The sequence below is a fragment of the Hippocampus guttulatus genome, chromosome 16 (assembly GCF_054856545.1).
Source record: "Hippocampus guttulatus isolate MCC_2025c chromosome 16, RoL_Hgut_1.0, whole genome shotgun sequence".
NCBI classification, from domain to species: Eukaryota; Metazoa; Chordata; class Actinopteri; order Syngnathiformes; family Syngnathidae; genus Hippocampus; species Hippocampus guttulatus.
In genome coordinates, this window is record NC_141276.1 from 4,807,675 (window position 1) to 4,832,415 (window position 24,741).

The 24,741-nt window shown below is 45.7% G+C and overlaps 2 protein-coding genes and 1 long non-coding RNA gene across 8 annotated transcripts in view; 2 read left to right on the forward strand and 1 right to left on the reverse strand.

Annotated features, from left to right (window-relative positions):
• Window positions 1-9,400: 9,400 nt before the first annotated feature.
• septin9a (septin 9a) overlaps window positions 9,401-24,741 on the reverse strand; it is a 42,534-nt gene continuing 27,193 nt past the window's right edge. For 5 of the 6 annotated variants that reach the window (XM_086132554.1, XM_086132555.1, XM_086132559.1 and 2 more), the window contains 9 exons: window positions 14,088-14,279; window positions 13,321-13,449; window positions 13,132-13,213; window positions 12,828-12,965; window positions 11,708-11,825; window positions 11,482-11,577; window positions 11,312-11,408; window positions 10,563-10,614; window positions 9,401-10,472 (listed from right to left, as the gene is read on the reverse strand). In XM_086132554.1, the coding sequence (XP_085988680.1) occupies window positions 10,331-10,472; window positions 10,563-10,614; window positions 11,312-11,408; window positions 11,482-11,577; window positions 11,708-11,825; window positions 12,828-12,965; window positions 13,132-13,213; window positions 13,321-13,449; window positions 14,088-14,279 (1,046 nt within the window). In that variant the 3' untranslated portion in view covers window positions 9,401-10,330. The remainder of the gene's footprint in view (window positions 10,473-10,562; window positions 10,615-11,311; window positions 11,409-11,481; window positions 11,578-11,707; window positions 11,826-12,827; window positions 12,966-13,131; window positions 13,214-13,320; window positions 13,450-14,087; window positions 14,280-24,741) is intronic. The other variant, XM_086132556.1, reaches the window with a different exon arrangement.
• LOC147192637 (uncharacterized) lies at window positions 12,197-12,959 on the forward strand. Its single transcript, XR_015103175.1, has 2 exons — window positions 12,197-12,344; window positions 12,506-12,959. It is a non-coding gene; the product is annotated as an uncharacterized LOC147192637 (long non-coding RNA).
• Window positions 22,294-24,694, forward strand: LOC147192638 (uncharacterized). Its single transcript, XM_086132561.1, has 2 exons — window positions 22,294-22,481; window positions 22,848-24,694. Exon 2 carries the CDS (start codon window positions 22,849-22,851, stop codon window positions 24,316-24,318), a length of 1,470 nt encoding a protein of 489 aa, XP_085988687.1. The 5' UTR covers window positions 22,294-22,481; window position 22,848; the 3' UTR covers window positions 24,319-24,694.

Consider the following 24,741-nt stretch of genomic DNA (forward strand, 5'->3'; position numbering starts at 1 on the left):
CTCGCTGTCTGCTGCGGCGTGGACGTGAGAGACATTGACGAGCGAACGCAATCAATGTTTGGCCGAGACATTCAATTAAGAGCCCGCCGAGTTGACCCCGTCGGCTTGAGGGTGAAGTTCAAAGGTCGACAAGCTGTTCTATCATCTTATCCAGTGTGTGGGTGGGAGGTGATGGGGTCAATGAAGTGTCACAGTCGATCAAGTGGAATAGGATCCATATAAAGTCAAATTTTAAGTGTTACTTAAACTCTTAACTGCTTGGTTAGGAGTAACCCAAATTGGGTGAAATAGCGAACCCAGCACTGCTCTGTAAAAAAAAACAGAGAAAAAAATGTATATATTCATATGTATCAGCGTTAACGTGAGTGCATTAATCCTACAGGGCACACAAACATGTTTGGCGGATTAACACTATAATTGCGTTGTTGTTGGAGCACCCCTAGCATGCAGCATCCACGTGTCAGAGTGATGAATGCCCCCTTCCTGTTAGTGACCTCCAAAGTCGCATCGGTGGAGAACGCCGCCTCGATGCCTCATTTGTCCGCTGGCTACGCTACGGCGAGGAAAGCACTCAGGCAGAACTGGCCTCGGTGGCGCTAATCACAAATGTAATCACGCGGGTCTGGGCTGCTGCAGGCCGGAGGAGATTCCGTTGTGAAGAATACACATGAAACGTGCTGCATATTGGGTTATCGGGAGTGAGTGTATACATGTGGGGAGATTTTGTATGCTTACATTAAAAAAAGTAAAATAAAGGCTTCGCTGCAGCTAGAAAGGGGCTGACACTTTTTAAGCCTCCTTCTAAACATAAAACAAAGAGAATTAAAAAATATATATTATTATATTTATTATTTAGTTAGTGTTAATTAGTCTTCACAGCTTTTTAAAATTCTTTTTATGATTTTTGTGATATGTATATTTGTGTTAGTTCCGGTTTTAGAGTTTCAGTTTTTTTTTTTTTTTTTTTTTACAAATGGAGTATTTGTCAAGTGCAAGAAAAAAAAAATACTAAGTGACGTGGAAACAAGTAAACGACAATGCCTAAACGGCTGTTCAACTTTGCTTCTTCCATACAACCACAAAGTAATGCTGAAATACTGTAATTACATTTGAAATGCAGCCCGAAAGTCCATGTATGATATTAGTCATTCATGATTAGTTTGAATGAAGTATCATTTTCTGAAAACGTTCTTGTTTTTATTTCACTAGTTTAATAACTCGACCTACGAGTGACCCACGGAATGAATTAAAACTCTTATCTCAAGACAACGGCGCACTTCAACGGTCAAGTATTATTCGAGGTGGTACTTGTAAACAATAAACGGTTACAGTACGAACAATGAAAGGAATCACTTCAATTCTACTGCCATCGGGAACCGAGTGTATATTTTCTATAAATGTGCCGTTACGCACACAAAGCACAGACGAGCGTGCTGATGAATCCGAGCGTCTTCGCAGTCAGCAGCGAGCTCGCCGGAGAGATAGAGAGCCTCACGTATCTAGGCCGGCCGCATCAATCTTCCCATCATCGCCGAGGCAACCTCCATTCTACGCCACGGCCCATCATAAACACATTTATTATTTATGAATTACCATTTTTGCCCACTTAATTATTCAGCAGGTCTTAATTATCCCCGCAGATAATCTTTTGCAGGGTCGTGGGAAATGAGACGAGCTATGAGAGTGATGTTGTTTCAAGGTTCTCGCGTGGGGATGGGTCTGGGAGGACAGGAGGCAGGCGCTTTTGGGAGAACTGAATCTGATGAAGGTGCAAAGAGAAGACAACCGCACATCTATTTAGATTAATGGCACAATACAAGGTGAGCGAGATGAATTAAAATAAGCACCCTGGAGGACCACGCATGCCCGAGAAGCAGTGATAACATTAATAATCACAAGCTTTTGTCCGCAAAGGCAATGACAGTCCTTCAACGCAACACAAGAAAAAAAAAAAAAAAAAAGAACAGATTAACTTGTGGGCAAATGTTGAGAAATAATTTAGATAAAATATAAACAACGTGAGTGGAGTGCCGTAGCGCTGAACTGGTGTGAAAATGATTATTTACTACAAAGAAAATGTATTGTTATTCATCTATCTTGGCACCCCCCCCCCAAAAAAAAATGTTGTCATGCTTTTTAATAAAAAAAAGGTCACGATAATAATGTACGCATAGTAATGACATCTTTTTTTGAAAAATTTAAACAATTTGGCCATATTTTTTGCTTCAATTCAGTCGACATGGTGCTGTGGCATGGTCCTCCGTAACAACGAGCAACATCGGGCTCAAAGACGATCGTCTTTGTCTGGCTTCATGTGAGGGGCGGGTGGGGTGGTGAATGATTCATGGCGGCACGTAATGCCCACAGACGTCTCCGCTGAGAGCCAAACGCAGACACAAGCAGACAGAACGAGGAGCATGATTGCGAAGTGCGCAACACGTATTAAGATAATTTATTAAAACCATGCAGCAAATGGACATCGCTGACAGTTAGGAGAGCTTTTTAGTCAGGTGGGCACTGTGCACTTGCCTCACCTGGATACATAAAACTCGTTGAAATAAACATGAATTCATATACTGTACAGTCAGTGGAGATAAAGGGATGAATTGGGGTATCTGCGGGGCTGCTTTCATTCCAATTTTATGATTGATTTTCAACTTTACTCTTAACTCATTCACTCCCAATGACGTTTTTAAACGTCTTTTCAGACTTGGTCTAGAATTGGCTGGTACTGAATGAGTTAAGGGCGGCCCGGTATCCAGTGGTTAGCACGTCGGCTTCACAGTGCAGAGGTACCGGGTTCAATTCCAGCTCCGGCCTCCCTGTGTGGAGTTTGCATGTTCTCCCCGGGCCTGCGTGGGTTTTCTCCGGGTGCTCCGGTTTCCTCCCACATTCCAAAAACATGCATGGCAGGCTGATTGGACGCTCTAAATTGTCCCTAGGTGTGAGTGTGGGCGTGGATGGTTGTTCGTCTCTGTGTGCCCTGCGATTGGCTGGCAACTGATTCAGGGTGTCCCCCGCCTACTGCCCGGAGACGGCCGGGATAGGCTCCAGCACCCCCCGCGACCCTAGTGAGGATCAAGCGGTTCGGAAAATGGATGGATGGATGGATGGATGGATGGATGAATGAGTTAAGAAAACATCTTGTCGGTTTTAATAGGGTGTGTCTATTATAATTGACATCGAGAACGTTTCCTCTAAATATGGAACCATAAGTTCTGGATTCAACTGCACTTTTTTTTCCCCTCTTACATTGACACGACTTGCACATTGGCGACTGGTAAACGCATATATTGGAGGGGATGGGGGGTGGTCCTGGTTAACCTTACCTTATCATCCAACGTATTGATCCGCGTGCCGGGCCAGAGGCGTGATCAATACGGGGCAATAAAACTAAAGCCGGCAGACTCCCTGGGGAGGCGGCACGCGAAACATGAGGCGCGCGTGCGGGTGTGTGTGCGTTTACATCGCACACATCAGTCAAGTGGACAGCGTGCGTGTGTGTGAGTGCGTGGGTGTGCGTGCGTGCGCGCGCAAGAAAATGAAGAAGGTCTCGCGGGACTCTCGTGCCAAGTCAACACGTGTGCACGGGATGGTGGACAACCACAAAATGTTTGCATCACAATCTGCACACGCACACGCAGGCATGCACACACACAAGCACACTCTTATACACTCACACTTCTATTTTTTATTTATTTTTTGGACAGAATGTTTTAGTGGAAACAAAAAAGGAAGAAGTGATTTGCCCCCCACACGAGAAGCTGTCACATTAAAGCGCAGCGGAGTGATGGAGCAAAAGCCCGAGTTAACGCGACAAATGTAGCGCACTGACGCTCATGAGAGGATTGTGCTTCATTAAGCGATAAAGAGAGGATGAGGAGGGGGTGCGAGGTGAGGGGGGGTGGGCGTCTCTTCATGACGTGACCTTTAAATTGCTGGGGCATCAACTGACAGTGAGACAGAGTTTCAAACGGCAACGCTCCCCCCCCAACCCCCCCCCCCAGTGGGATTCTCTCCTGAGACAGTGACGAGGATAAACAGGAGGGAAAGCTGTCTGCACACCTCTGCCAAGGCTGAACGGCAACATCAAGCAGTGGTACGTCGCTTCTTCAAAGCTTCGTGGCTCGGGTCATACTAAATATAGATGAGAATCAGAGCAGCAGCACCCTCACAAAAAGTTAGGGATAGTGCACTTCCGGGTACATTTTTTTTTTGGATGAACGTCAAATGAACTATAACTTGTAGAGGTGAATTTAATTTGACCTCCTCTAAACTTTTGCGTGCACCCACGTGTTCAGTGTTTCGGTGGTTGTGGAGTTAGTTCTGTTTATGACCATTCCCAGCTGAAAGTTGCTGTGAAATTTAAGGGAAAAAAAATCTGACGTGCTGAAAACAACTACATGGCATCGTCTAGCTTAATGGGAACATAAAGTCGAAAACACCATCGGCACAGGGCTAAAAATGACCCTTTAAGTAATACATGTACACAGCGAACAGCGAACAATAAATAATATTACTGCTGCACTGAGAAGCAGAGAGAAGAGCTTGGCCTCTGCTATAGTATAGCCATATGTTTCTCTTTTACTGCTCCCGAGTGGCCAACGCATACACACGAGATAGAGCCGTGACAAGATCTTTAATCTCTAATTCCTGTTTTTTTTTCTTCTGGACTGTGATGCAAGCAAAAGGTGAAGAACTCAGACAGACCAACCCTCGCATGACCTTTATAATCAGTACGTGTTCTCCAAAGAATCATCAGTGATCGCGGTCTATCTTTTTTTTTTTTTTTTTAATATGCTCTGACTTGTTAGCAACAAAAAAATCCATTTGTCAATTCTGTCACTCCATAGATTGCCTTTACCTGCGCTTATTTAAGGGCAAATATACAGCCGATTGAGGGAAGGGGAAAGCAGAATAGCGGGAGGACAATAAACAGCGAGGTTATTTATAAAGCACAGATCAATAGCCATTACATTTTTTTTCAATACAGTTTGCAATTTGGCTCGGCGAATGTGGCGCAAATTGAGACTGAGGGGAGGGGGGAGCAAATATAGAAGCTATTATTCCTTTGGATCACACACAAAAGTATCCAGACTTACTCCACAGTCCATTAGTGCTGTGTGTGCACATTTGTCATGATTCCTTGAATGCATCACCAAGTTGTTTTTTGTTTTTTTTAACAAGCACAAACCTGCACAGTTTTCATGTTATGGGATGACAACCTCTCTGAACGTCACTCAAGGGGCCCGCCCTTTGTAAAGGTCTCTCTCTCACACACACACACACACACACACACACACACACACACACACACACACACACACACACACTCTGCCAATGAGCCCCCATCCGACCTGTTCAGCATTCCCGTCTCGTCGTTTCCAGTCCAGCGGGATCATCCATCTCCTTTTCCCCCTCGTCACGTCGGCAGCGGCAGCTCAGCCTTCATCAAGGTAATTACAAAGAGCACAATCATCGACAAGTCTGACACGCCTTTAAGACACCTGCTCGGTCCTCATCCACCGGGCTATAATTTGAGTTCAAATTAAAAATATTGATTTAAATTTTTTTTGAAACAAATTGCTGAAAAAGTAAACACACTAAATTAGAATGGAGATCTTTGCCAAAGCCAAACGAGCATCATTTTCTGACAGTAACACGTTGATTGCTACCCAGATTCTGCATAGACCTGAATTATGTCATGAAATTTTCATGTACCGCTCATTAAAAAGTTAATGGATTTTGGGCAAAAATTAACAAGCAATGAATGATTAACTGGTGTTATCACTCGATGAGATATTACACATTGTACTTTTAAATGTTTTATTTCATATTGTTAATGGACCCTTTTATTTTATAAATGACACCAATTTAAATTCAAGATTTTAAGTGTAATTCTGTATTTCAAAAAACAAGTTTTATTCCCCCATTAAGAGATTAGTGTGCTGTCGTGCTCTTTTACAATTTACATTCAATTTTCTGTTCTTCTTTTAAAAAATGGCTCCTTACGATATGCCTTTAATTGTATTATTGATGCCGCCAATTGAAAAACTGAAATCCAAAATTCAACCCCAGAAAATGGATTAAAAAGTCTTTGGTAGCTAATACGTGTTCACACTTGTTCATTCGTCAAATGAGCGTCAACTACCAAAAAAGAAATAAATAAAAATCCAATCACGCCCCTTGCAGAACTTCCTTAAGTGAGAGAATGCAACCGAGCGAAGGGGGCGAAATTGGTGGTTGATTTTGCTCTCATTGGCTCACCTCCGCTGACAAAAGCCGGATCATGAAAACGCACCATTTCATATTCATGACTAATTAGGTAAACAAGACGACAGCTCCAAAGTGGGCTACTCTTAATTAAGTCAGAGAGTTTTTGACTTACACCTTGACTAGGTGGCGTGCGCGTGTACCGTTCATCTTGTCCAGCGCCCCAGCATTTTCCAAGACGACCTCCGGTGCTGGTCAGAGGTGCGTCGTTCCGTGATAAAGAGCGTCCAAGTCGTGTTGCGTAACTGGCTAATTATCACTATGTACTTCTATGCAAAGTTAAAAGGTCAAATCTGACTTTTAACACGTCGGCAGATAAAACACATCTTCGACGATTAGAAGCGAAAACTCGCCGGTAACGGGTGCAACTGCATGATCTGATGAATAAATGAAGGACAAGGTTCAAACATGTTGTTGTAGTCAGCCTATAAAAGTTTTTTTTTTTGTTTTTTTTGTGGTAGAATGAATCTCTCTGTGACTTTGGTAGCGCGAGCAAGTGACTTCACAGTTCTTATTCTTCAAATTACCATTTTGAAGGCTCTTTCTAATACTCAAACTGCATTGCCGATAGCGCTTGCAGGCCTCGCTGGCTTTATACAGGCTGACTGCTCTCGTATTGGATCCCAGACTGCGCAGGTGTCCCTAATGAAGTGCATACTCCCGAGCGGTGCGTTATATGAGAACGCCGCTGATTTACAGTACTTTCCCCATTAACGAACGCCGGAGGGGAGGCGGGCTGTCTCCCTATAGAATTAGCGTGCGCAGCCCTGTACTATACTATATACGACGGCGAGTGCCCACTGCATCCAATTGTGCAGCCGTGGGGAAAATTAAATTCTTATTACGTGACCCCTCCTCCCTAACCTGCTCCTCCAGCCGCGCCTGCTCAGCCCCCACAATCTCCTCCCTTCTTTTATTTCGCCATACTACATTCTCAGAGTACATCACCTCCATGACTGTCCATCTGCTGTATCGTGGACCACGGACCGATGGCACATAGACATAATTCAATGGATGCGAATCAAAACAACTAATTGAATCATGATATTAACTAATTGAATAATGATAATGAATTTCTCAAATTTTGGGGATCTCGTCTACAATTGTATGATGCACACATGAGATTAGCGATTTTGTTGGAAGCGATCAACCTTTGCAGGATGTAATGGTGCATTGTGGGTTTTATTCGTTGAGATGCCAGTCAGAGTTAAAGGGGCACTGACACCTTTTGCCCCACCCTAGAACCGCCACTGACGCCAGAAAGGCATCTTTTCCTAAAACCCGTCCAAGGCGCAAAGTCAGTTGAGGACCGCAGACTGTGCTGGAAAAACAAGCAAACCCTAGGACGTCATTGATTAATCGCCTTTCAACTCATTTGTCATCATGGACTATAGAAAACCCTTTGACCCCTAGTGTGTAGCCTGCTTTGTACAAACTGAACACCTAATAATCCAAAGACGCTGAACAATAACTCGTGTGGGTAATGAAAATCTTTATAGCACGTGTGTGTGTGTGTGTGTGTGTGTGTGTATGCCAATACATATGACCTGGATCCACTTCTATATTACAGTATGGTTCGCACGAAGCAATTCCTAAATTGTGACACCAGGTTGAGACTATGACTTTTTTTTTTAAACTTGAGGTGCAGAATGCTGTAGTTACACCCCTGTAAGTGTTCCACATTTATCCACATACTCCCCAATTACTCCCTCTCTTTTCTTATTTAGCCGGTTAATTGAATTTGCGGCCGACTTTTAATTAATAGCAAAGCTGATTTGCATAAAGTTGAACAAATTGCATACGGCGCTCCTCCCCCTTCCTCCCCCGCCCCCTCCCCACGGTTGCTCCACGTCGGGGGAAGGCTGGCGCAGTGCCGAGGGGCGAGGGTGGTAAATGAGATGAGGAGGGAGGAAGCGAGGCACGAAGACAAGTTGGAAGTCTTTGCGGACAAAAGGAGAGAGAGAGAGAGCAGTTGGTGCAAGAAGACAAATGGGGGGGGGCGAAACCTTTGTGCATGAAAGTGCAGGTGTGTGTGTGTATCTGTGCGCGCATCCCATTCATCTCCAACGTCATGCATGTTGAATACTTCCGCTGATCACACAAAGAGTGGCTAATTGGTGGCACGCTGACAATGGGCACGTGCAAGCAAGGTGTAATCGCTGACAAAGTGAACACAGCACATGCACCGGCAACATCACACAAGGACACAAGCCAAGAGAACCGTAACTCGCTGTAGCATCTACCGGTGAAATGAACGCCTAAGATTGCTTGCAATTGATAGAAATGCAGCCTAGAAAGTCCTCGCCCGTCCCCTTATTTGTAATATGCCCACCTTTTTCTTGAACTTCAAAGTTTACAGTCACATCAAAAATGTTCCTTGAGAGTAACGTTCAATACGGCCACGCGGTTCTCCGATGAATATTGTGTCTGTGGAATATGAATTGAGCGGCAAAATCCGATATACATTTTTTTCTCGGGGGGGGGCGGCCATTTTGCAATTTGCCGTCGACTGAAAATGACATCACACCGACTTGATTCTCAAAAGAAACTTTTTCTCTTTCCTTTTCGTACCGAACGCACAATTTTAATTCAACATCACGGATTTTAACAAGAACTTTACTGAACAGGTTGAGCTTTGATGAACCCGTGTTGTATAGCAATTCAATACCACCACCTGAGTGGTCACACGTAAAACACCAATAAACACGCGATTTCCTTTTGGGATTTGTAAATGTACGGTAATCAAAGCTCAATCATATTGCCCGCAGTGTTCAATTCCCTCCCAAGTGTTGACGTCTGCTCAGCCTCTGCGATGCCCTCCCGTCTCCCACCGACAAATAAGAGACCCAAACATGTGACGCGTGTTAATCAGGTCGACGTTGACCTTCCGGGCAGCCATCTTGGTTTTGGAGGGCTAATCTAGTAGCAAGTGCTTAATGATGATGTCAATAAACCACACCGCTATTACAATTACGCCAGCGAACAAATGAACTCACCTGGTCTGCAGGAGCTTCGGGCTAAGATGCGGACCGACGTGTTAAAAGGTACAGCTGCTTTTGAAGGATCTAGGATAGAAGGCGTTTGCAAGCAAAACAAAATAAAACAGAAAAAGGAAAGGGGCACATAATTACAACAACGATCTTTATTTCTTAAAATAAGATAAAGGACATTTTGTTATCAATAATACAGGTACAAAAAAAAAAAAAAGATCAAAGAATACACGAGAATATGGCAGCCGGGTGGAATTAAGCAAGACTTGAACTGGCATAAATCTGTAAATTGAATGGAACTGGGGCTTTCTGTCGTTTAAACGCGGCACCGATAACGTTCTCCAATAAATAAGGCACAACTGAGGGGGCCTAGCAAGGCTGTCTTTGGAAATTCTATGAAGAAAATGGACCGACGATATTCACATTTGACGTGGTGCATAAATACGTAGTCATATGAAATCACTCTCATTAGATATTGCTTTGAATAAAAACAGTGGCGGTTATTACTGAGAAGAAAATTCCAAGGTCCTGCTGTCCCATGTTGAACATGACACAATGTTACGCGTGACCGAATCGGAAATGCACCTTGTGGCCGTAAAGTGAGAGTAATCCGGACATATGTGCCATTTTCAACTCTTGTCCCCAACCTTTTTTTTTTTTTTGTAATTTTTTATATATATTTTTTTGGTGCACTGAAAGACGATCCTGCCCCCCCCCCCCGATGTGCAGTCCTCACACACAGATAAGCAGGCGGGGCGCGTTGAAGAAAGCGTAAAAAGTGGACAAGATAAAATAAGAGGATTAGTTTCGAGTGTCAGTTCCTTGTTGGCACCGAGAGTGAATCCATAACGGGGAGTGTTGGCAAAAATAAAAGCAGCGATTGTGGGGAAGACAAAAAAACAAAACAAAAATTCTTTTCATGCTTGTCGTCCATCATGGTGAGAAAAAGTCACTGGATGGAAACGACAGCCACACTGTCCTGGGTTGCCTTTGTTTTTTTTTAACCCACCTGTATGGAGAGGGTCAAAGTTATTAAGAATCAGGGGCCTTGAAGATAAGGTGGTTTTCTATATCTCGTGGGCGGTAAGATGATGTTCCGGCACGCCGTTGGTGTGAGTCACCGCTGTGTTGTTCTCATTGAGGCGCCTCACGCGGTACACTTCGTAGTGGATGCTGCCGGTGATGTCCTTAATGTTCTGCATGTGGGTCCTGGAAAGGCACGACGTACGGATGACATGACCCCGCGACGGATTCGAGGCAAAAAAAAAAAAAGACGACGGGACGGAACGCTCCGCTCACCTGATGAGGAGATCTCGTAAATAGGCGAACTCACAGTGGGCTATGTTTTCAACTGACGGAGGGAAAACAAGTGGTTAGGTGGCGGCACCGACGGGTCAAAACGGAGCACGACTGCTTCCTTAAATTGTACATTAGGGAGATTCTGTGGCTTTTTTTCCCTCTTTTTTTTTTTTTTTTTTGCTCTCTCATTACATCTCAGTTGCCAACTTCATCTCTGCGGCTTCTCTACGTGGCGACAAGGCTAAATTGCTCATCGCCGCGCGCGTCGACACGGCGGGAAATGAAACTTCCTTTATGAGACATTTGGTCGAGGGACACTGCAATGCCTCCTATCTGGAGCGATAATGTAATTAAGTACACAAGTGAAAACGACTGTTAACCAGCGCGGCTCTTTACGATATTATTAATGACAGCGCCCCGCTTCCCGTGTCTGCACGAGGCCCGCGTCAGCTGCCGACCGAGCGCATGACAGCAGCCTCAAAAGTGCATTGTTTTACTGCCCGACCGTCGCTTGGAAATTCTTTTCACACACATCCAATTTTAACTCATTCACTCCCAAAGACGTTTTTAAACGTCTTTTCAGACTTGGTCCAGAATTGGCTGGTACTGAAGGAGTTAAGGAGCGCCTGCAGTTAGCGACACATTGAGTACAGTATCTCAGTTCCCCCCCCCCCCAATGTCCCTTCGCGTCAAGTTTCGTGGGTGACATATGAAATGAGAAGAAAAAGGGCCCGGAGAGGAAGTTGTACCTTCAATGGTTCCCCACTTGGTCTTCCTCCCCAGCAACCTCCTGCCGTTGACCTGGTACTCCTGATCGCTGCCCACGACGGCAAACGGAATCATCTCCTGCACACATGCAGAACCGTAAGATGCGCGTAGCTTGCGCAGCCGTTTGAAAAAGTTTTTTGGAGATCCTCACCCTGATCTTCTCGTTGATCATTCTGTCCTCGGCGTCCTCGTCGAACTCTTTCTGCGGGTAGATGTCGATCCCGTTGGCTCGCAGCTCTTCCCGGATCTGATCGAGTCGAACAACAGGGGACAGTTGCGAAAGCGCTCAAGGCAAGGAATTCATTTGGCTTTCATATAAAAAAAAAGTAAACATTGAGGTAGAATTCAAGGTCATGAATTGCGTGTTTGGATGTTACCTTCTTTTTAAAGAAATCCCTCTCCTCTAAGGTGAGTGTATCCGCTTTGGCAATCACCGGGACTATGTTGACAACCTTACTGAGACGCCTCATGAACTCCACATCGAGAGGCCGCAGACTGGGAAGGAAAAAATAATAATAAAGTCAACATGCAGTACACGGATGCGCCGCCAGAGGTCAGACACGCTCATGACCTACTTTTCCCTTGTGACGACGTGTGCAGGTTTGGAGGAATGGTGACCCCGTTTACGGAGCTCCTGCAGTTAATGCCAGCAGCCTGGCTAATAACTCTAACAGACTGGCCGCGTAAACACAAAAAGCCCTGGTGGACTCACACACACTAGCAAAAAAAAAAAAAACCCCTCAAGTGCCAAACTGGACTGTGCGCATCCCAGAGACACACGTAGATATTTTCTCTCTTTCGAGCAGCCTGTCTCTTTCCGTTGGGCCAACACTGAGTGGCTGCTGGTCTGCCCCATGTGACAACTGCATGATGCATGACTGGATGGTGCGCACACACGGGGGAGGGGGCACAGTCTAGTGGACACGAGCCACAAGACAACATTCAGCAGGATCTTTTCGGTGTGACATTTGACAACGGGCGGCTCTTTGAAACCTTTCACAACACACACGTGCGGTAAGCCGACACAGCCAATTCCTAAACGAACACACGAGACCTCGCACCACCACCTCATTTATTCTAAATGCACACCAAGCCCCCGAGCCCCCCACACAGTAAGGGGCTTAACCAAATGTGTGTGTGTGTGTGTGTGTGTGTGTGTGTGTGTGTGTGTACAGCTGGAGCATAACCAGATGTGTCTTTCTGCAAGGTATCCAGCAAAGAGAAACGTTGGGATTTTGAGCTGCTGCTGCTGGTGCTGCAGGGCCCCGGCAGGCCCATCTTCCCTCCGCATGTTTATGTTCTGGGATATGTTGCTAAGCGCTGAGAGGAAATGTGTGCGTGCGCTCGAAAAGCCGACGCATGTTCCACACTAATTTACATCGGAAATGCTGACAAGTAAGGCAACACTCCAGGCACAGCGGCTGTGTTCAAAACCCAAAGTCAAAGAATGTGTGCCCGGGTCACTCTTGGCACGTTTATGCTCGGACATGTGCTCACCAGTGTCCTGTAGGCGGGATGAAGTATATGCAACAGTGGACTCTGGAGTCCGGGATCCTCTTCTTCCTGTTAATGTTTATCTCCTCTTGCAGATATGCCTCGTACTGGTCGTTAATAAATTTCATGATGGGCTGCCAGCTGGATGATGGAGAGGCAACACAAGAATGGGGGGGGGGGGCAATTTAGTCAGAGGAAAGCTAGAAAGTCCACTTGTGACCAAATCGGACGGCGACGAGCGGCAGGCACGTCGGCTTTGAGATGTTCCACCGTTTACGTTCAACGTAATTTAAAAATGTAAATGTACCAGTTCTCATTGTTGATCTGATCTCCAAAGCCAGGTGTGTCGATAACCGTCAGCTTCATTCTCACTCCCTTCTCCTCGATGTCTGCGCGAAAACAAACGCACACGGGTTCAGTCCGTGCCGTGCCTACTAAGTTCTTACAAGTCTTTATTGTGGTGAAAAATAGAGGGCGACAGTGGTGGACTGCATACCATGACTGATCGATTTGATTTCAATCGTCTTGGGGATCTTCTCCTGGCCGGTGGCCATCACGGACTTGCGACTGACTTTGGACTTGAACAGGGTGTTCATCAGAGTCGACTTGCCCAGGCCACTTTGTCCTGTGCGAGAATACAAAAAAATGTTGTTTTTTTAATTTCAAAAAGTGGAAAAAGTGAGTAAATCAATTCCGCAATTAAAAAGTTGAACATTTCAGACACATTTGAGAACAGATCAATGCCACATGATGTTTGGATAATAAGGTTCAGACAAGGGGGGGGGGGGGGGGGGTTCAAAGTGTTTGCAGTTTGCATGCGTGCGATTAGTGCATGATCACAGTCATGATGTGAATGAGGCGTTCCAGGCGCCCCTACAGAGTCTGCAAGCTGATTACAGTTCATTTTGACTGCACCGTTTTCTCTCAGACCTTGATTAGAGAGGAAAAGTAGCATCATGGCTGGAATAGACGAATTGCCGGTACTCTAATTTTACGACTATTGAAGGCTCAGAAAAGGCAAGTAATTGTTATCATTATGTTATGATTGGAAATCATCCGAGCAGTTAAACCGAGTAGGAGTCCACAAGTATACGTTTTAGCCTTCGCGTAAAGGTGCGTTGTCTTTAATTAGGAAAAAAAAAATTAATAACAGTGTACAGTGGAACTTCCAAACTGAAATGACAATTTCGAATTCACACCACGGGGGCTCTTTCCAATCTTCCCGTACAATTTCTCCACGACGACGGACTTTCTCCCGCTTACCTACAACCATGATGTTGAGCTCAAAGCCCTGCTTCATGGCCTTCCTCCTCATCTGCTCCAGGATGGCGTCGATGCCCACGTAACTGAAATCCACCACGGGGGCCGCGGGCCTGTCGCTGTACGACGCCGCGGCGTCAGGCGCCACCGTGTCGGCCATGGCACTGCTGGTGGGGCTCGAAATCACTTCCAGCCCTAAATAGACAACGGGGAGATGAGAGAGGTGTTCAGAAGTAACATTAGCACAAGGAGGGGGGTATCGGAGTATCATGTTGTAGACAGTGCAGGAACTTCACTTTCACGTAAAGCGGATTAAAATACTCCGGGATCGGTAAATGAAAGTGGGAGCCAGTATGAGTGGAGTTTTCGAGATCATTTGCTAGATGTTCACTTTCCATCCCACATGCAAGTCTGCACTTGAAACTGAAACCGATCCAGCCAACAAAGGAGGAAGAGAGTCATCTGTCAAACCGTAGAAAACATTCGATTTCATCACCAGCTCTTCAGGCAACACTAAAACTGCATCGTCATCATTTTACCTGCTGAGAAACTGTCACCATCGCCATCCGTCTCAAAATGTACTATCCAGTTTATGACATTTACGGGCACGTGTGAGGGCTTTAATAGAACTACTTAAGGGCCGGATTGAGAGATTGTACATCGGAGCGCTTGATAAAAGTCAACACGGCCTCGTGCTCCTCGTTACTGTGACTTGATGTGAAGATGGAAAAAGAAAAAAGTGCTTAAGCCAGAAAACGGCGACACAAGACACTCCTGCGAACTATCAGCCTCTCCTCCTTATCACACAGCGCTGGCCCGGAGGCACGCACACGCCCGAGCTCATGACAACTTGAGCGACGGATTTATCAGCTATTGGGATTCCAGTGATGCATAAATCCTACTCCCCCCCCACGACCGTCTGCGGACCGACTCCCCTTCCGACAGCGCAACGAGCCACTTTGTACTAATCCGCTCAATCCCGCATCACTCGAGAGTTCCATCAACAGAACCGCACTAAGAGGGTCAGTGCACTTCGAACTTGGCACCGCATTGATGACAAGAAAAATTGGGGGTAGGAGAACGCCGCCGTGTGAAGTGGCGGCTAATTCAAGATCGACCACTCTTACTTTTGACGACGTGCTCCTTTGTGCGTCCGTGTCAGTCGCACCTATGGAAGCAGCTTGTCATTGGCCTCCAACTCCACTTCCCCATCCTGTTCCAGTCGTCAGCGATTTAACGTGACTTACTGCCCTCCACCTCCGCGCCACACCCCCTTACATTCCTGTCCCTCGGCGCCTGTCTTTCAAGCTCACCCTTTTTTCCCCTCCTTGAAATGGAAATGATTCTGCAACAGAAAGGCCTTCCTCCTCGCAGTCATATATTTCAATTTCAAATAGATGGGTCAGAAAATGTAAAGGACCTCTTTCAAACTGCTGCTTCCAGAATTTTTGATGTCTTTGTGATGCGACAAAGACGTGATGACAGAGCACAAAAAAAAAAAATCTCTTGAAAGTGAGTGTTTTAAGTGACAATATTGTGTTGCTGTAGTCTTCTGCATTTTTTTTTTTTTGGGACTCCCACCACACTTTTCACTGATGTTGAGTTTTTGGAGGCCGCGTCATTACTGCGGATGATGGATCGACTGATCACGACACCCTTTACACTGAGTGCTGCTTTATTGTCACTCATCTTTAGTTTCGGAAGGGATTTCCCCCGTGTCAGATTACGGGATGGCATGTTTCCTTTGTTCCGTTTAACCCAAAAAAAAAAGCTACCGATTTGAAAAAGAGGATGACTCATCGGCGATACTGTTTTCAATTATAGGCACCAAAGAATTTTGCTCTTGCCTCCTGAACTTATTGGGTTGCATTGCTTGTCGAGAAATATTACTCGGCCTTCTGCTGCAAAAGTCTTTCGGAGGAGGAAATAGTTTAGAGTAGGAAGGACTGTGTGTGTGTGTGTGGGGGGGGGGGGTGTAATCTGATGTTCATAGGCTAAGAGATAAGGGAAGCAAAAAAAAAAAAGGGTGATTTACTTCATTTTGTCAAACCCCTTCCTGAAGAAATGCAACCAGATGAAACCCTGCAAAAAAAAAATAGCAAAAGTGCAGATGTGGTCGAAGCCACTAGGCCAAACGCCAGCTGCCCCAAATGTTGTTCTTGACAGCATTGGTGAGCAGGTCAAAGGTTACGTTCCCACTTTAGGTCAGGCTGAATGATGTCCATCTATGACAAACTGCTGGCTTGATCTTTTCCACAAACTACATCTGACGGCGGGGCTCTGGACAAAAGAAAACATGCTCGCTCAACATGCGTCAACAGTCAACGATTGAAATCCGACAAGAAATATGCAAATCCCACGAGAAGGTCTCTGAAATGTTGCTCACACACACAAGATCGCCGCTTTGTACAAATCTGTCAGGTAGGCAAGGGGGGGGGGATTGTTTTCTCCAAAGAGCGGCCACGTCAAACACACGTTAGCGGACAAGCCCACTAAATGGGTCTTTGGATCTTAGCTCTGCTCTAGAATGTTTTTTTTTTTTTAATGGGCTCCCTTTCTGAACATTCTCTCCTTTTGTCCTTTGTTTATCATTCCCAAGCAGGACAAAGTGGGGTCCCCATCTCATCTTAACGTGGCCAAATTTGTTTTGATTGCGACCCAGATGTTTCAGAGCAAATATCTTGATGGTGACTTCTCCAGTGAGTCTGGATACTGCTTGTTTATGGCAAGCACCCAAATGCAACTGCGACGACATCATACTGCGGGCTGACAATCCAATCAACTGTGTGGATTCAAGACGGCACAAGTTCCCCATTTTTATGGCAAATATCCAAACGAGGAAAATCAGCAACTGGTGGCACTTCAAACGCGATCTACTTCGTGATTAAAGTCAGAGCGCTTGTGCGGAAAGGAACAATTCCCAGAGTCGTCGTCATACTCTGAAGATATGTGCCCTTTGACCCCTGCATGGTCGACTGCCAGTGTGCATTTATTTGCATGTGACGATGCTTCTTATGCTATGGCAACACTTAGCTAGCCACCGACTGACTGGCTGCCATGTGCTAATTTTTGGCTTGTCTATAGTGTTAATGCAAGCTTGGTATTACCATTTTGTTTGAGCTGGACCCCCCCCCCCCCCTAGGTTAAGTATGTGTTGACCGTATGTGATGATTCGCAGAACGCATCAGCACAAATAAAGTGACTTTGCTCGCTTCCCTCGTTGGCCATAAGAATGTAAACAGGAAGGTTTGCTCAGCAGACTGGAAAGCAACAAGCAAATAAAGCGGCAGAAATAAACACACAACATAGCAAAACCTTTGGCGTGTGTGAATAATTATCTGGACAGTCCCGCAGGTATTATACACACTAGATACTGCTGCATTTTTTTAAAAGGCAGGACCTAAAAGGAAGCAAATTTTAACATACGTGAACAGCAAATATGCAAAAGCTAAGATGTGTCCAGCAAATTAACAGTCTCAAATCTGTTTACATGCCACCTGCTAGTTACATCACAATCATGGCTTTCGGGCGTCGGAGGATATCATTACCACAAGACGGGATTTGGGAAATCCTTTGAAAGTCAACCAGCGACACCGAACGGAAATCTTTGAGGTACGACGGTCACGTGCGTGTTTTGTCCACGTCTATGTGATGCCATTTCTGATACCGAGAGTGCCAACTTTGATTCCATGCCAGTTGCGAGTAGCATCAACATGTATCATATCTCAGAAACGTGTTGAGAAATGTTTGCGAATTGGCAATAACGACTGCAAGAGTCTACTCGCGACTGCCAGAGGAATGCGTTTTGTGAGCATGTCTTTCCAGGCTCGGCTTCAAGCGGCGTGACGCTCAGATGAACAAGGTCACTCAAGAGGAATCGTGTACATATGCAACACCACTTTGGGATCACTTACTGGTGCAGATTTAACTTCACGTCAATGATCCCTTTCAGAAGACGACCCTGGTCAAAATGCTAGCCATTAAACCCCTAAGCCTCTTAAACCCAACGGCTATGATCACGTAGGATGTTTGACGAGAAATCAGAATAACGAGTACGCTAGCTAATATTCATGCGAGTGACTCACCGACGGGGACTTTTAAATGTCATCAGACTGACCTGGAGTGAGCCAGAGCACAAAGGGGGTCAAAGTGCATCAGCGGAATGGCTGACTGACATCAAGCGTGGAGCCGCATGGAATCTCACCTCTGTCCTCATATTTATCTTACCGATGTCAAATACATGAAAGGAGGAGTGATGAACAGTTAAAGGACAGGTCCACACGGGAACTTAAGGCTGGCAGACATAACGCGAAGTTACACAAAAAAAAAGGTATGTACACAAGTTAACGGCGACCTTTTCGGCATCCTCTCAACCATTGGTGAAAGGCCAGCGTCTGTCCTCGCCTGCCAACGCGCCGGGGTGCCTTTCAACGACTCCGCGTGTCCACAAGAATGCGTGCTACATACATGCTTGGTGAGACAAACCAGAGGCGGGTGACTTTCTAAAACTGTGGAGGCTAGTTGCTGTTTTTCAGCAGTTGATTGTCAGAAAACTCTGTAAAAGGACCGTCTGGGTTGATATGTGACAATGCATGACACGACACAAAATGAAGTCGATTGTTAATTAGCCTCAAGGAAAAAAAAATAAAATGTTCATACCGCGCCTTATCTGTTCAACAGCTACGCTCATCACCCAGAGCGGCTGTAGCGATGGGCCGGCAACGCAGTCACATTGCAGCTGAGGGAAAAGTTTGCAGAAGGTGACGATAGGGATGGAGTGAGCTCGGTTTTGTGAAATCAATGTTGATGAATCGCGCCTTGAAGGAATGGATGGCACACTATTTGGCTGCAACCAGCAGAGGCGCTGTTTATTCGATCTGAGCGAATTTGTGGTCTTTAAAAATAAAAATAAAAAAAGTCCAAGCTACAGAAATTCCGCAGAGCGCCATTGTCACATGGGAATGTCATCAAGGCAACTTTTCAAAACATTTTAAAAAGTATTAAGATATTATTTTTGGCATCCATGTTGAAATGCTAATGCTAGCCACTTTAGCCACTGACCCATTCATTTAAATGGCAATGTAATGAATACTATTTTGTTCGCGGTTGACATAATTGTCTTTAACATAGACAACAACCCCTCACTCCCAAAAAAAGCCCGCATGACTTTACACATTTAAAAAGTCTCACAATTTGTGAAAAAAATGAAACTGAATCAGCCAATCTCAAAGAAAAAAAAAAAACAACCTTGAAAGCCATGCAAAAATTTTTTGGGGGGGGTGAACAAAAATAAATGATTCAGAGGTCTGACTGACACACACACCAACATCCTCCTACCTCCCCCCCGTGCAGCTATGAAGACTTGTTAAGTGATCTGGTAATGGATCACCATGAGAACAGAAACAGCATGTCGCAAATACTCATCAAATGAGAAGACAAGCGGGGCGAGAACACAATGGAAAGCCTCCGTCTTTCATGCAGCCACTGCCGCACAACAGACATGCCACTTTTAGAAGATGGGAGTAGGCAAAACTGGAGCGACAATAATCATGGGCATGGTGCACACAAACCGCACTAAACTTGAATGCACTGATAAGTTTCTTTCCGACCTTTTCCTTCTAGAGGACATCAACACAAGCATTTAGCATTTATGTTCAGCCTTATGAAACAAAACAAAACAAAAAATCATTCTTCTGTGAAGCATGCACAAAAAGCAACACTTAAAACATACTTACCGTGCGTGCGTGTGAACGAGTTGTCCCTGGCTGTCGTGCAGTGCGCGAGCGAGTAAGAGGCCAAACTCTTCTGTGGCTCTGAAAGCTCCCCCGCTGGCCCCTCCCACCCTCGCTTGTCATGTGAACCAGGACGCCAAAGTAACAGGAGACACCCACTTCCTTTATCTCGCCCCCGAGCCTCAAAAAAAAAAAAGGGAGAACTGAGCCGCGTCGGATCAACCGCCTTGAAAATAAAGGAAGATTGGATTTCCCCGATGGACGATTAGGTCGAGATCGTTGATGCATCGACACACGCCGCGGCGTTTGGACTCACTCCCAAGCAACAGTGAGAATTTACAAGCCTAATAAATCATCTTGACCTCATCATCTGGTCCCCCTAGGCTCAGCATGCGTCAGATCCCGTTGAGTCTTCTCACATCAAACCACTCCGATTCCAAGAGCACACCTTGGCGCGCTGTCGCCAAGACTCGGCGGGCAAACTGCAGACGAACCCTTTGAAATGTGCTTGTTCAATTTCACTTTTGACTGTTCTTATGGCGTATGCACGCATGTGCGATGAGAGGAGAGGAAACAGCTGTCTGCATTCGGACAGGAAGTGTTAATTACAAACCCGAGCCATGGGCTGGAGTGTACCCATACTGCCACACGAGCACACGGACAACCATATGCGTAATCTGGGCCAAGAATGTCATTCCCCCCCCAAAAAAAACAACAAACGTGCTACAAACATGGATTTTCTTTTCTTTCATGATACTAGACTTTGCAGCCGAGACACACACCTGCGCCATACAGTGTATATTCTTAGTTCTTCTGACCAAAAAAAAAATAATAATTCAGTCACTGTAATATTATGCACAGGACTGTTTAAACAAACACCGATGCTTCCTGTGGTGAAGCTTCATTCGATTCTCTGAAGCCACATGCCGGTCGAAGTTTCGATTGAACTTTGAGGGCGTATTTTGCCAGAAAATTTAGGCTGGACTCTAAATTGTACCACTCATGGGGCGTTAGACTTGCACTGCATAGTCACTTACGTAGTGAGCTCCATTTTTATTATTAGGGAATGCCACAAGTTTTGGGGGCAAGCGTGCCTGCAGCCCCCAAAACATGAGACATGATGAGACATGATGAATTAATGACACGTGGCCCACGCTTCCTTTGTATTACAGGACACGGGTGACCGACCGCTCCGTCTTGTCTCTGAGGGAGGGTGGGGAGGGGGGTGGTGGTGGAAAGGAATATCGAGTGAGGGCACATTGGTTTTTATTATGCGAGTGCTCAAATGGTGAAGATACTTTGGGCCACAAACGAAGGTAAGGCTTGAGTTGGTGTACCCAACATTTAGGTTTCACCTGTTTGCATAGTGTGGCTAAGAATGTAAAATCAGCGCCAAAGAGAATAAAGGTGCTCAGTACCATACATCCTAAGATACTTTTGTGCTGCCAGTGTGAAACAAGTGGGAGGTGACCATGGTTCGAAATATTGCAATGGCAATAGACGGGTCTTACGAGGTCGAGTATCTGTGCAACAGCACATCCTTCTGGTTGGTAGACAAATTACAACAGTGCAAAAATAATAATAATAATAAAGAAAACAAGGTCTGCTTAAATAATAGAGCGGGCCACAATTTTTCATCAGCGCTACTTGGGTGGCCACAGAGGGCTATGCACTTCCTAAGCAGATGTCTTTATTGAACCAATTACAGCACAATATCTGAACACGTTTTATGCACACTGCATGCATAAAAAGATCTCGCCTTCACCAACCAAGGGTTTGAACAATCAAACATTCCCCCGCCCCCCATCTGTCTGTGCAGAGGGCTCTTGAGCATTAAAAATTATCATTCAAGCACAACACAAAACTGCTGAACTGGAAACCAAAATTAAGTGCAAAAACTTATTTTGTGCCCCCTCCCCCTCCCCCCAAAAAAACAATTCACCCAAAAATTCAATATTCGCCTTCTATTATTGTCCTGCATGCCATATCTGCAAAAATATAAAATAATTAGGCGTACTAATGTAGTATAGGGCAGTATAAGAATTGTCGCAAGCACCCCCCCCCCCTTCCGCCCGAATCGTTGGCGATAGAGACGAACGAGGCCGGCCGGCCCGTAACTATTGAAAATCTGCACCTATTTGATGCCATTTGAAATATATTGGTATTTTATTCTATTTTTTTTTGGTGACCCCTCCAAAAATTGACAATAAAAACGGATCTGGCCCCCGTGCCTCGAGTTTTGACACGTGTGGTTGAACTCTTCTTCGATGGAAGATTTGAGACTTTGATCAGAACAAGGCCTGTGGAATCTTTGACCTCAAGATCACAGGCATCGCGCCTGTCCTTTATTTCACGCATGAAGGCATAGGTTCGCGCCCGCCCGCCGAGAACACGTCAAAAGGACAGCGGCTCATATTCATCAGCCTAACGGTCTTGTTTCTCATTCCACAGTGTACAAGGTGCGCAACCCTAACGTCATAGTCCCACCTATGGACATTCATACAAGCAAAGTTACAAACTTCCCAATTTGATGGGAAAGGAAAGTGAAAGTAAACATGTTTTTGTGGCTCAGTGCCCAGTTTCGTTTCTAAGGGAGCAGTCAGTCGCTCTGCGAGAGCTCACAGGCAGAACACGGCACAGATACGAGGACAGCAGACGACGGAAGGTAAGAGATCCCCTTTGGTCTTTGCCTTCTTTTTAAACGGAGCATGGCTGACAACTCCAGCAACATTTCCTCCTTCAGAACGCGGAGTTGTGATTTATTATTTTACAACAGTTTCACGTCACATTGCCCGAGACGTTTTATGTGGCAAATGCAGCCAGGAAACTACTCTTTCGGCACGCAAGTTGGCATTGCTTAGCTATTCGCTCGCTAAGGTTTGTTTTAACCATCTCGGGTTTGCAATTGATTTAATTTTTTTTAGTCACTCAAGTGCCCTAAAAACAAAAACTCGAATGACTTGAGAATATAAAGCATGAACAAACGAATACGAGCAATAACCTTGTAAACATCCCCCCCCCCCCCTTACAGGATGACGATGTCGGGAGGTCTTGCGCTTTGCTGTGCTGCTCTGCTTCTTTCCATCGCCTCCGTCTGTGCCGTTCAGAGGCTCAACTCCATCAGTGATTTGAAAAAGGTCAACTTTGGCCAAGCGGTGCCCAAACACAGCCTGGTGTTGCTCCACTGGTTTGCCAACATCATTGACATTGACAACAACGATGTCATACGGCTGCCTTTTGACCCAAACCTCGGAACGTACGGTTCGCACCACTACGGAAACTACGAGAGGATGTTGAACCCGCTGCCTCGGGGAAATATCCGACACCGCTACTACACCGTCGGTAATGTCAACCAAGGCCAATCGGATCTTCCCGATTATGTCCTCAACCCACCAAACGCGGCGTTTCGAGGAAGAAACAGAGACCGAATCATATTCCGAGTGCGGGAGCACAACACGGGCGGGCAAAACAGCGAGACAGTCGATGAAGTCTATATCACACAGCATTATGAAAATTCTTATGAGGGGACGCGTTATGATCCCGCCCACACATACCAGATCACAACCAACCTCTTGAGGCAAATCAGAGAGTTTTCGGTGGAAGACAACCAAAGCAACTCGTTGACGGAGCTCCGGGAAGACTTTGGAAGCAACATCGACGATTCGCAGTTGCGCTCGCTCAAAATCACATGGCGTGAACTCGCTTGCCTCGGATTGCTGTTGTACATGGTCCTGGAGGAAAAATACCAACGGCACAACAAACCGCTGCCCGCGGCGAAAAGAAACGCGCAGCCTCATTGCGTCATCGATATTCCGGAAAACAGAGAAAACCACCGCGACGTTCTAAAAAGGTCGCGACAATCACACGGTGGAGGCGGTATTCAACTTGAAGTGACGACGGAATCCAAGGGAAAAGCTGGGATTCTTTGGCGGGGTGTTCCCAAACTCCGCCTCAAGGAACGCGCGATGGTGGTGCTGTATAAGGACAATAACGCCCAGGAAGCGATGTATTCTCATGTGATCACTAGCGATTCGGGCCAGGTCAAGACCTCCGTACCCCTGAATGTTGGCCTCCAGGCGCGGCTCCATAAGACAAAGAGAAAGTTGTGTTTCTGGACGGTACCGGCTGAGGAGATATGCAGAGGAGAGGAGATTCAAAATCCGGAAAAAGTTCGGATACACGGCTACGACGCGAGCATACAACTATTCGTGAAGGACGGCAAGGCTTGCGCTCGCTTGTTTGTCAACAGGGTGTTCGAAAATTGGCAAACGGAGTTCAAAAAGTCCTGGGTGGGGTTCTACGCCAATTCAAACAAATCCACTGAAGAATATGAATGGTGGCAGTGGCAGTGGGCCACCAAATTCAAACGAGTGTCCATTCCTCATCAACACGACCACGACGTTTACGAGTACCACTCGAGTATGGCGATCGCCCCGGAGGTCCAAGCGCGATTCATTCTCAGGAATGACATTGTGATGGCTCAGACATCAAGCTGGAGCTGAACATCGACTCCAAAATATGTTTCTCCGCTCCAGCAAAATTGCACTGTCACAATACGATCTTAGCACTTGAATGTAAGCACCCGGATGTTGGTTGATCTGTATCAATAAGTAGCTTGGGAAATTGCTGTAAACACAATCTACTGTACTAGACTGAATTGATTACTTTGCTCGGGGACCCTCGCGCCGACAGCTGAAGACGGAGAGAACAATATCGTGGAGACAATCTTGTTTGACTGTCCCCCCAACCCCCGAATAGCTTTGGCGTGTGACACCATGAAGCAGATCCGTCACTCTGACAGTTTGTTTCTCGCGGGTCATTTTGTACATTTCTATAGATGTCTTTGTAAAATGAAAAGAATAAACATTTTCAAATTGATCTTGAGTGCGAGTTTGAACTCATTTAACACAAGGAGAACGGAGCCC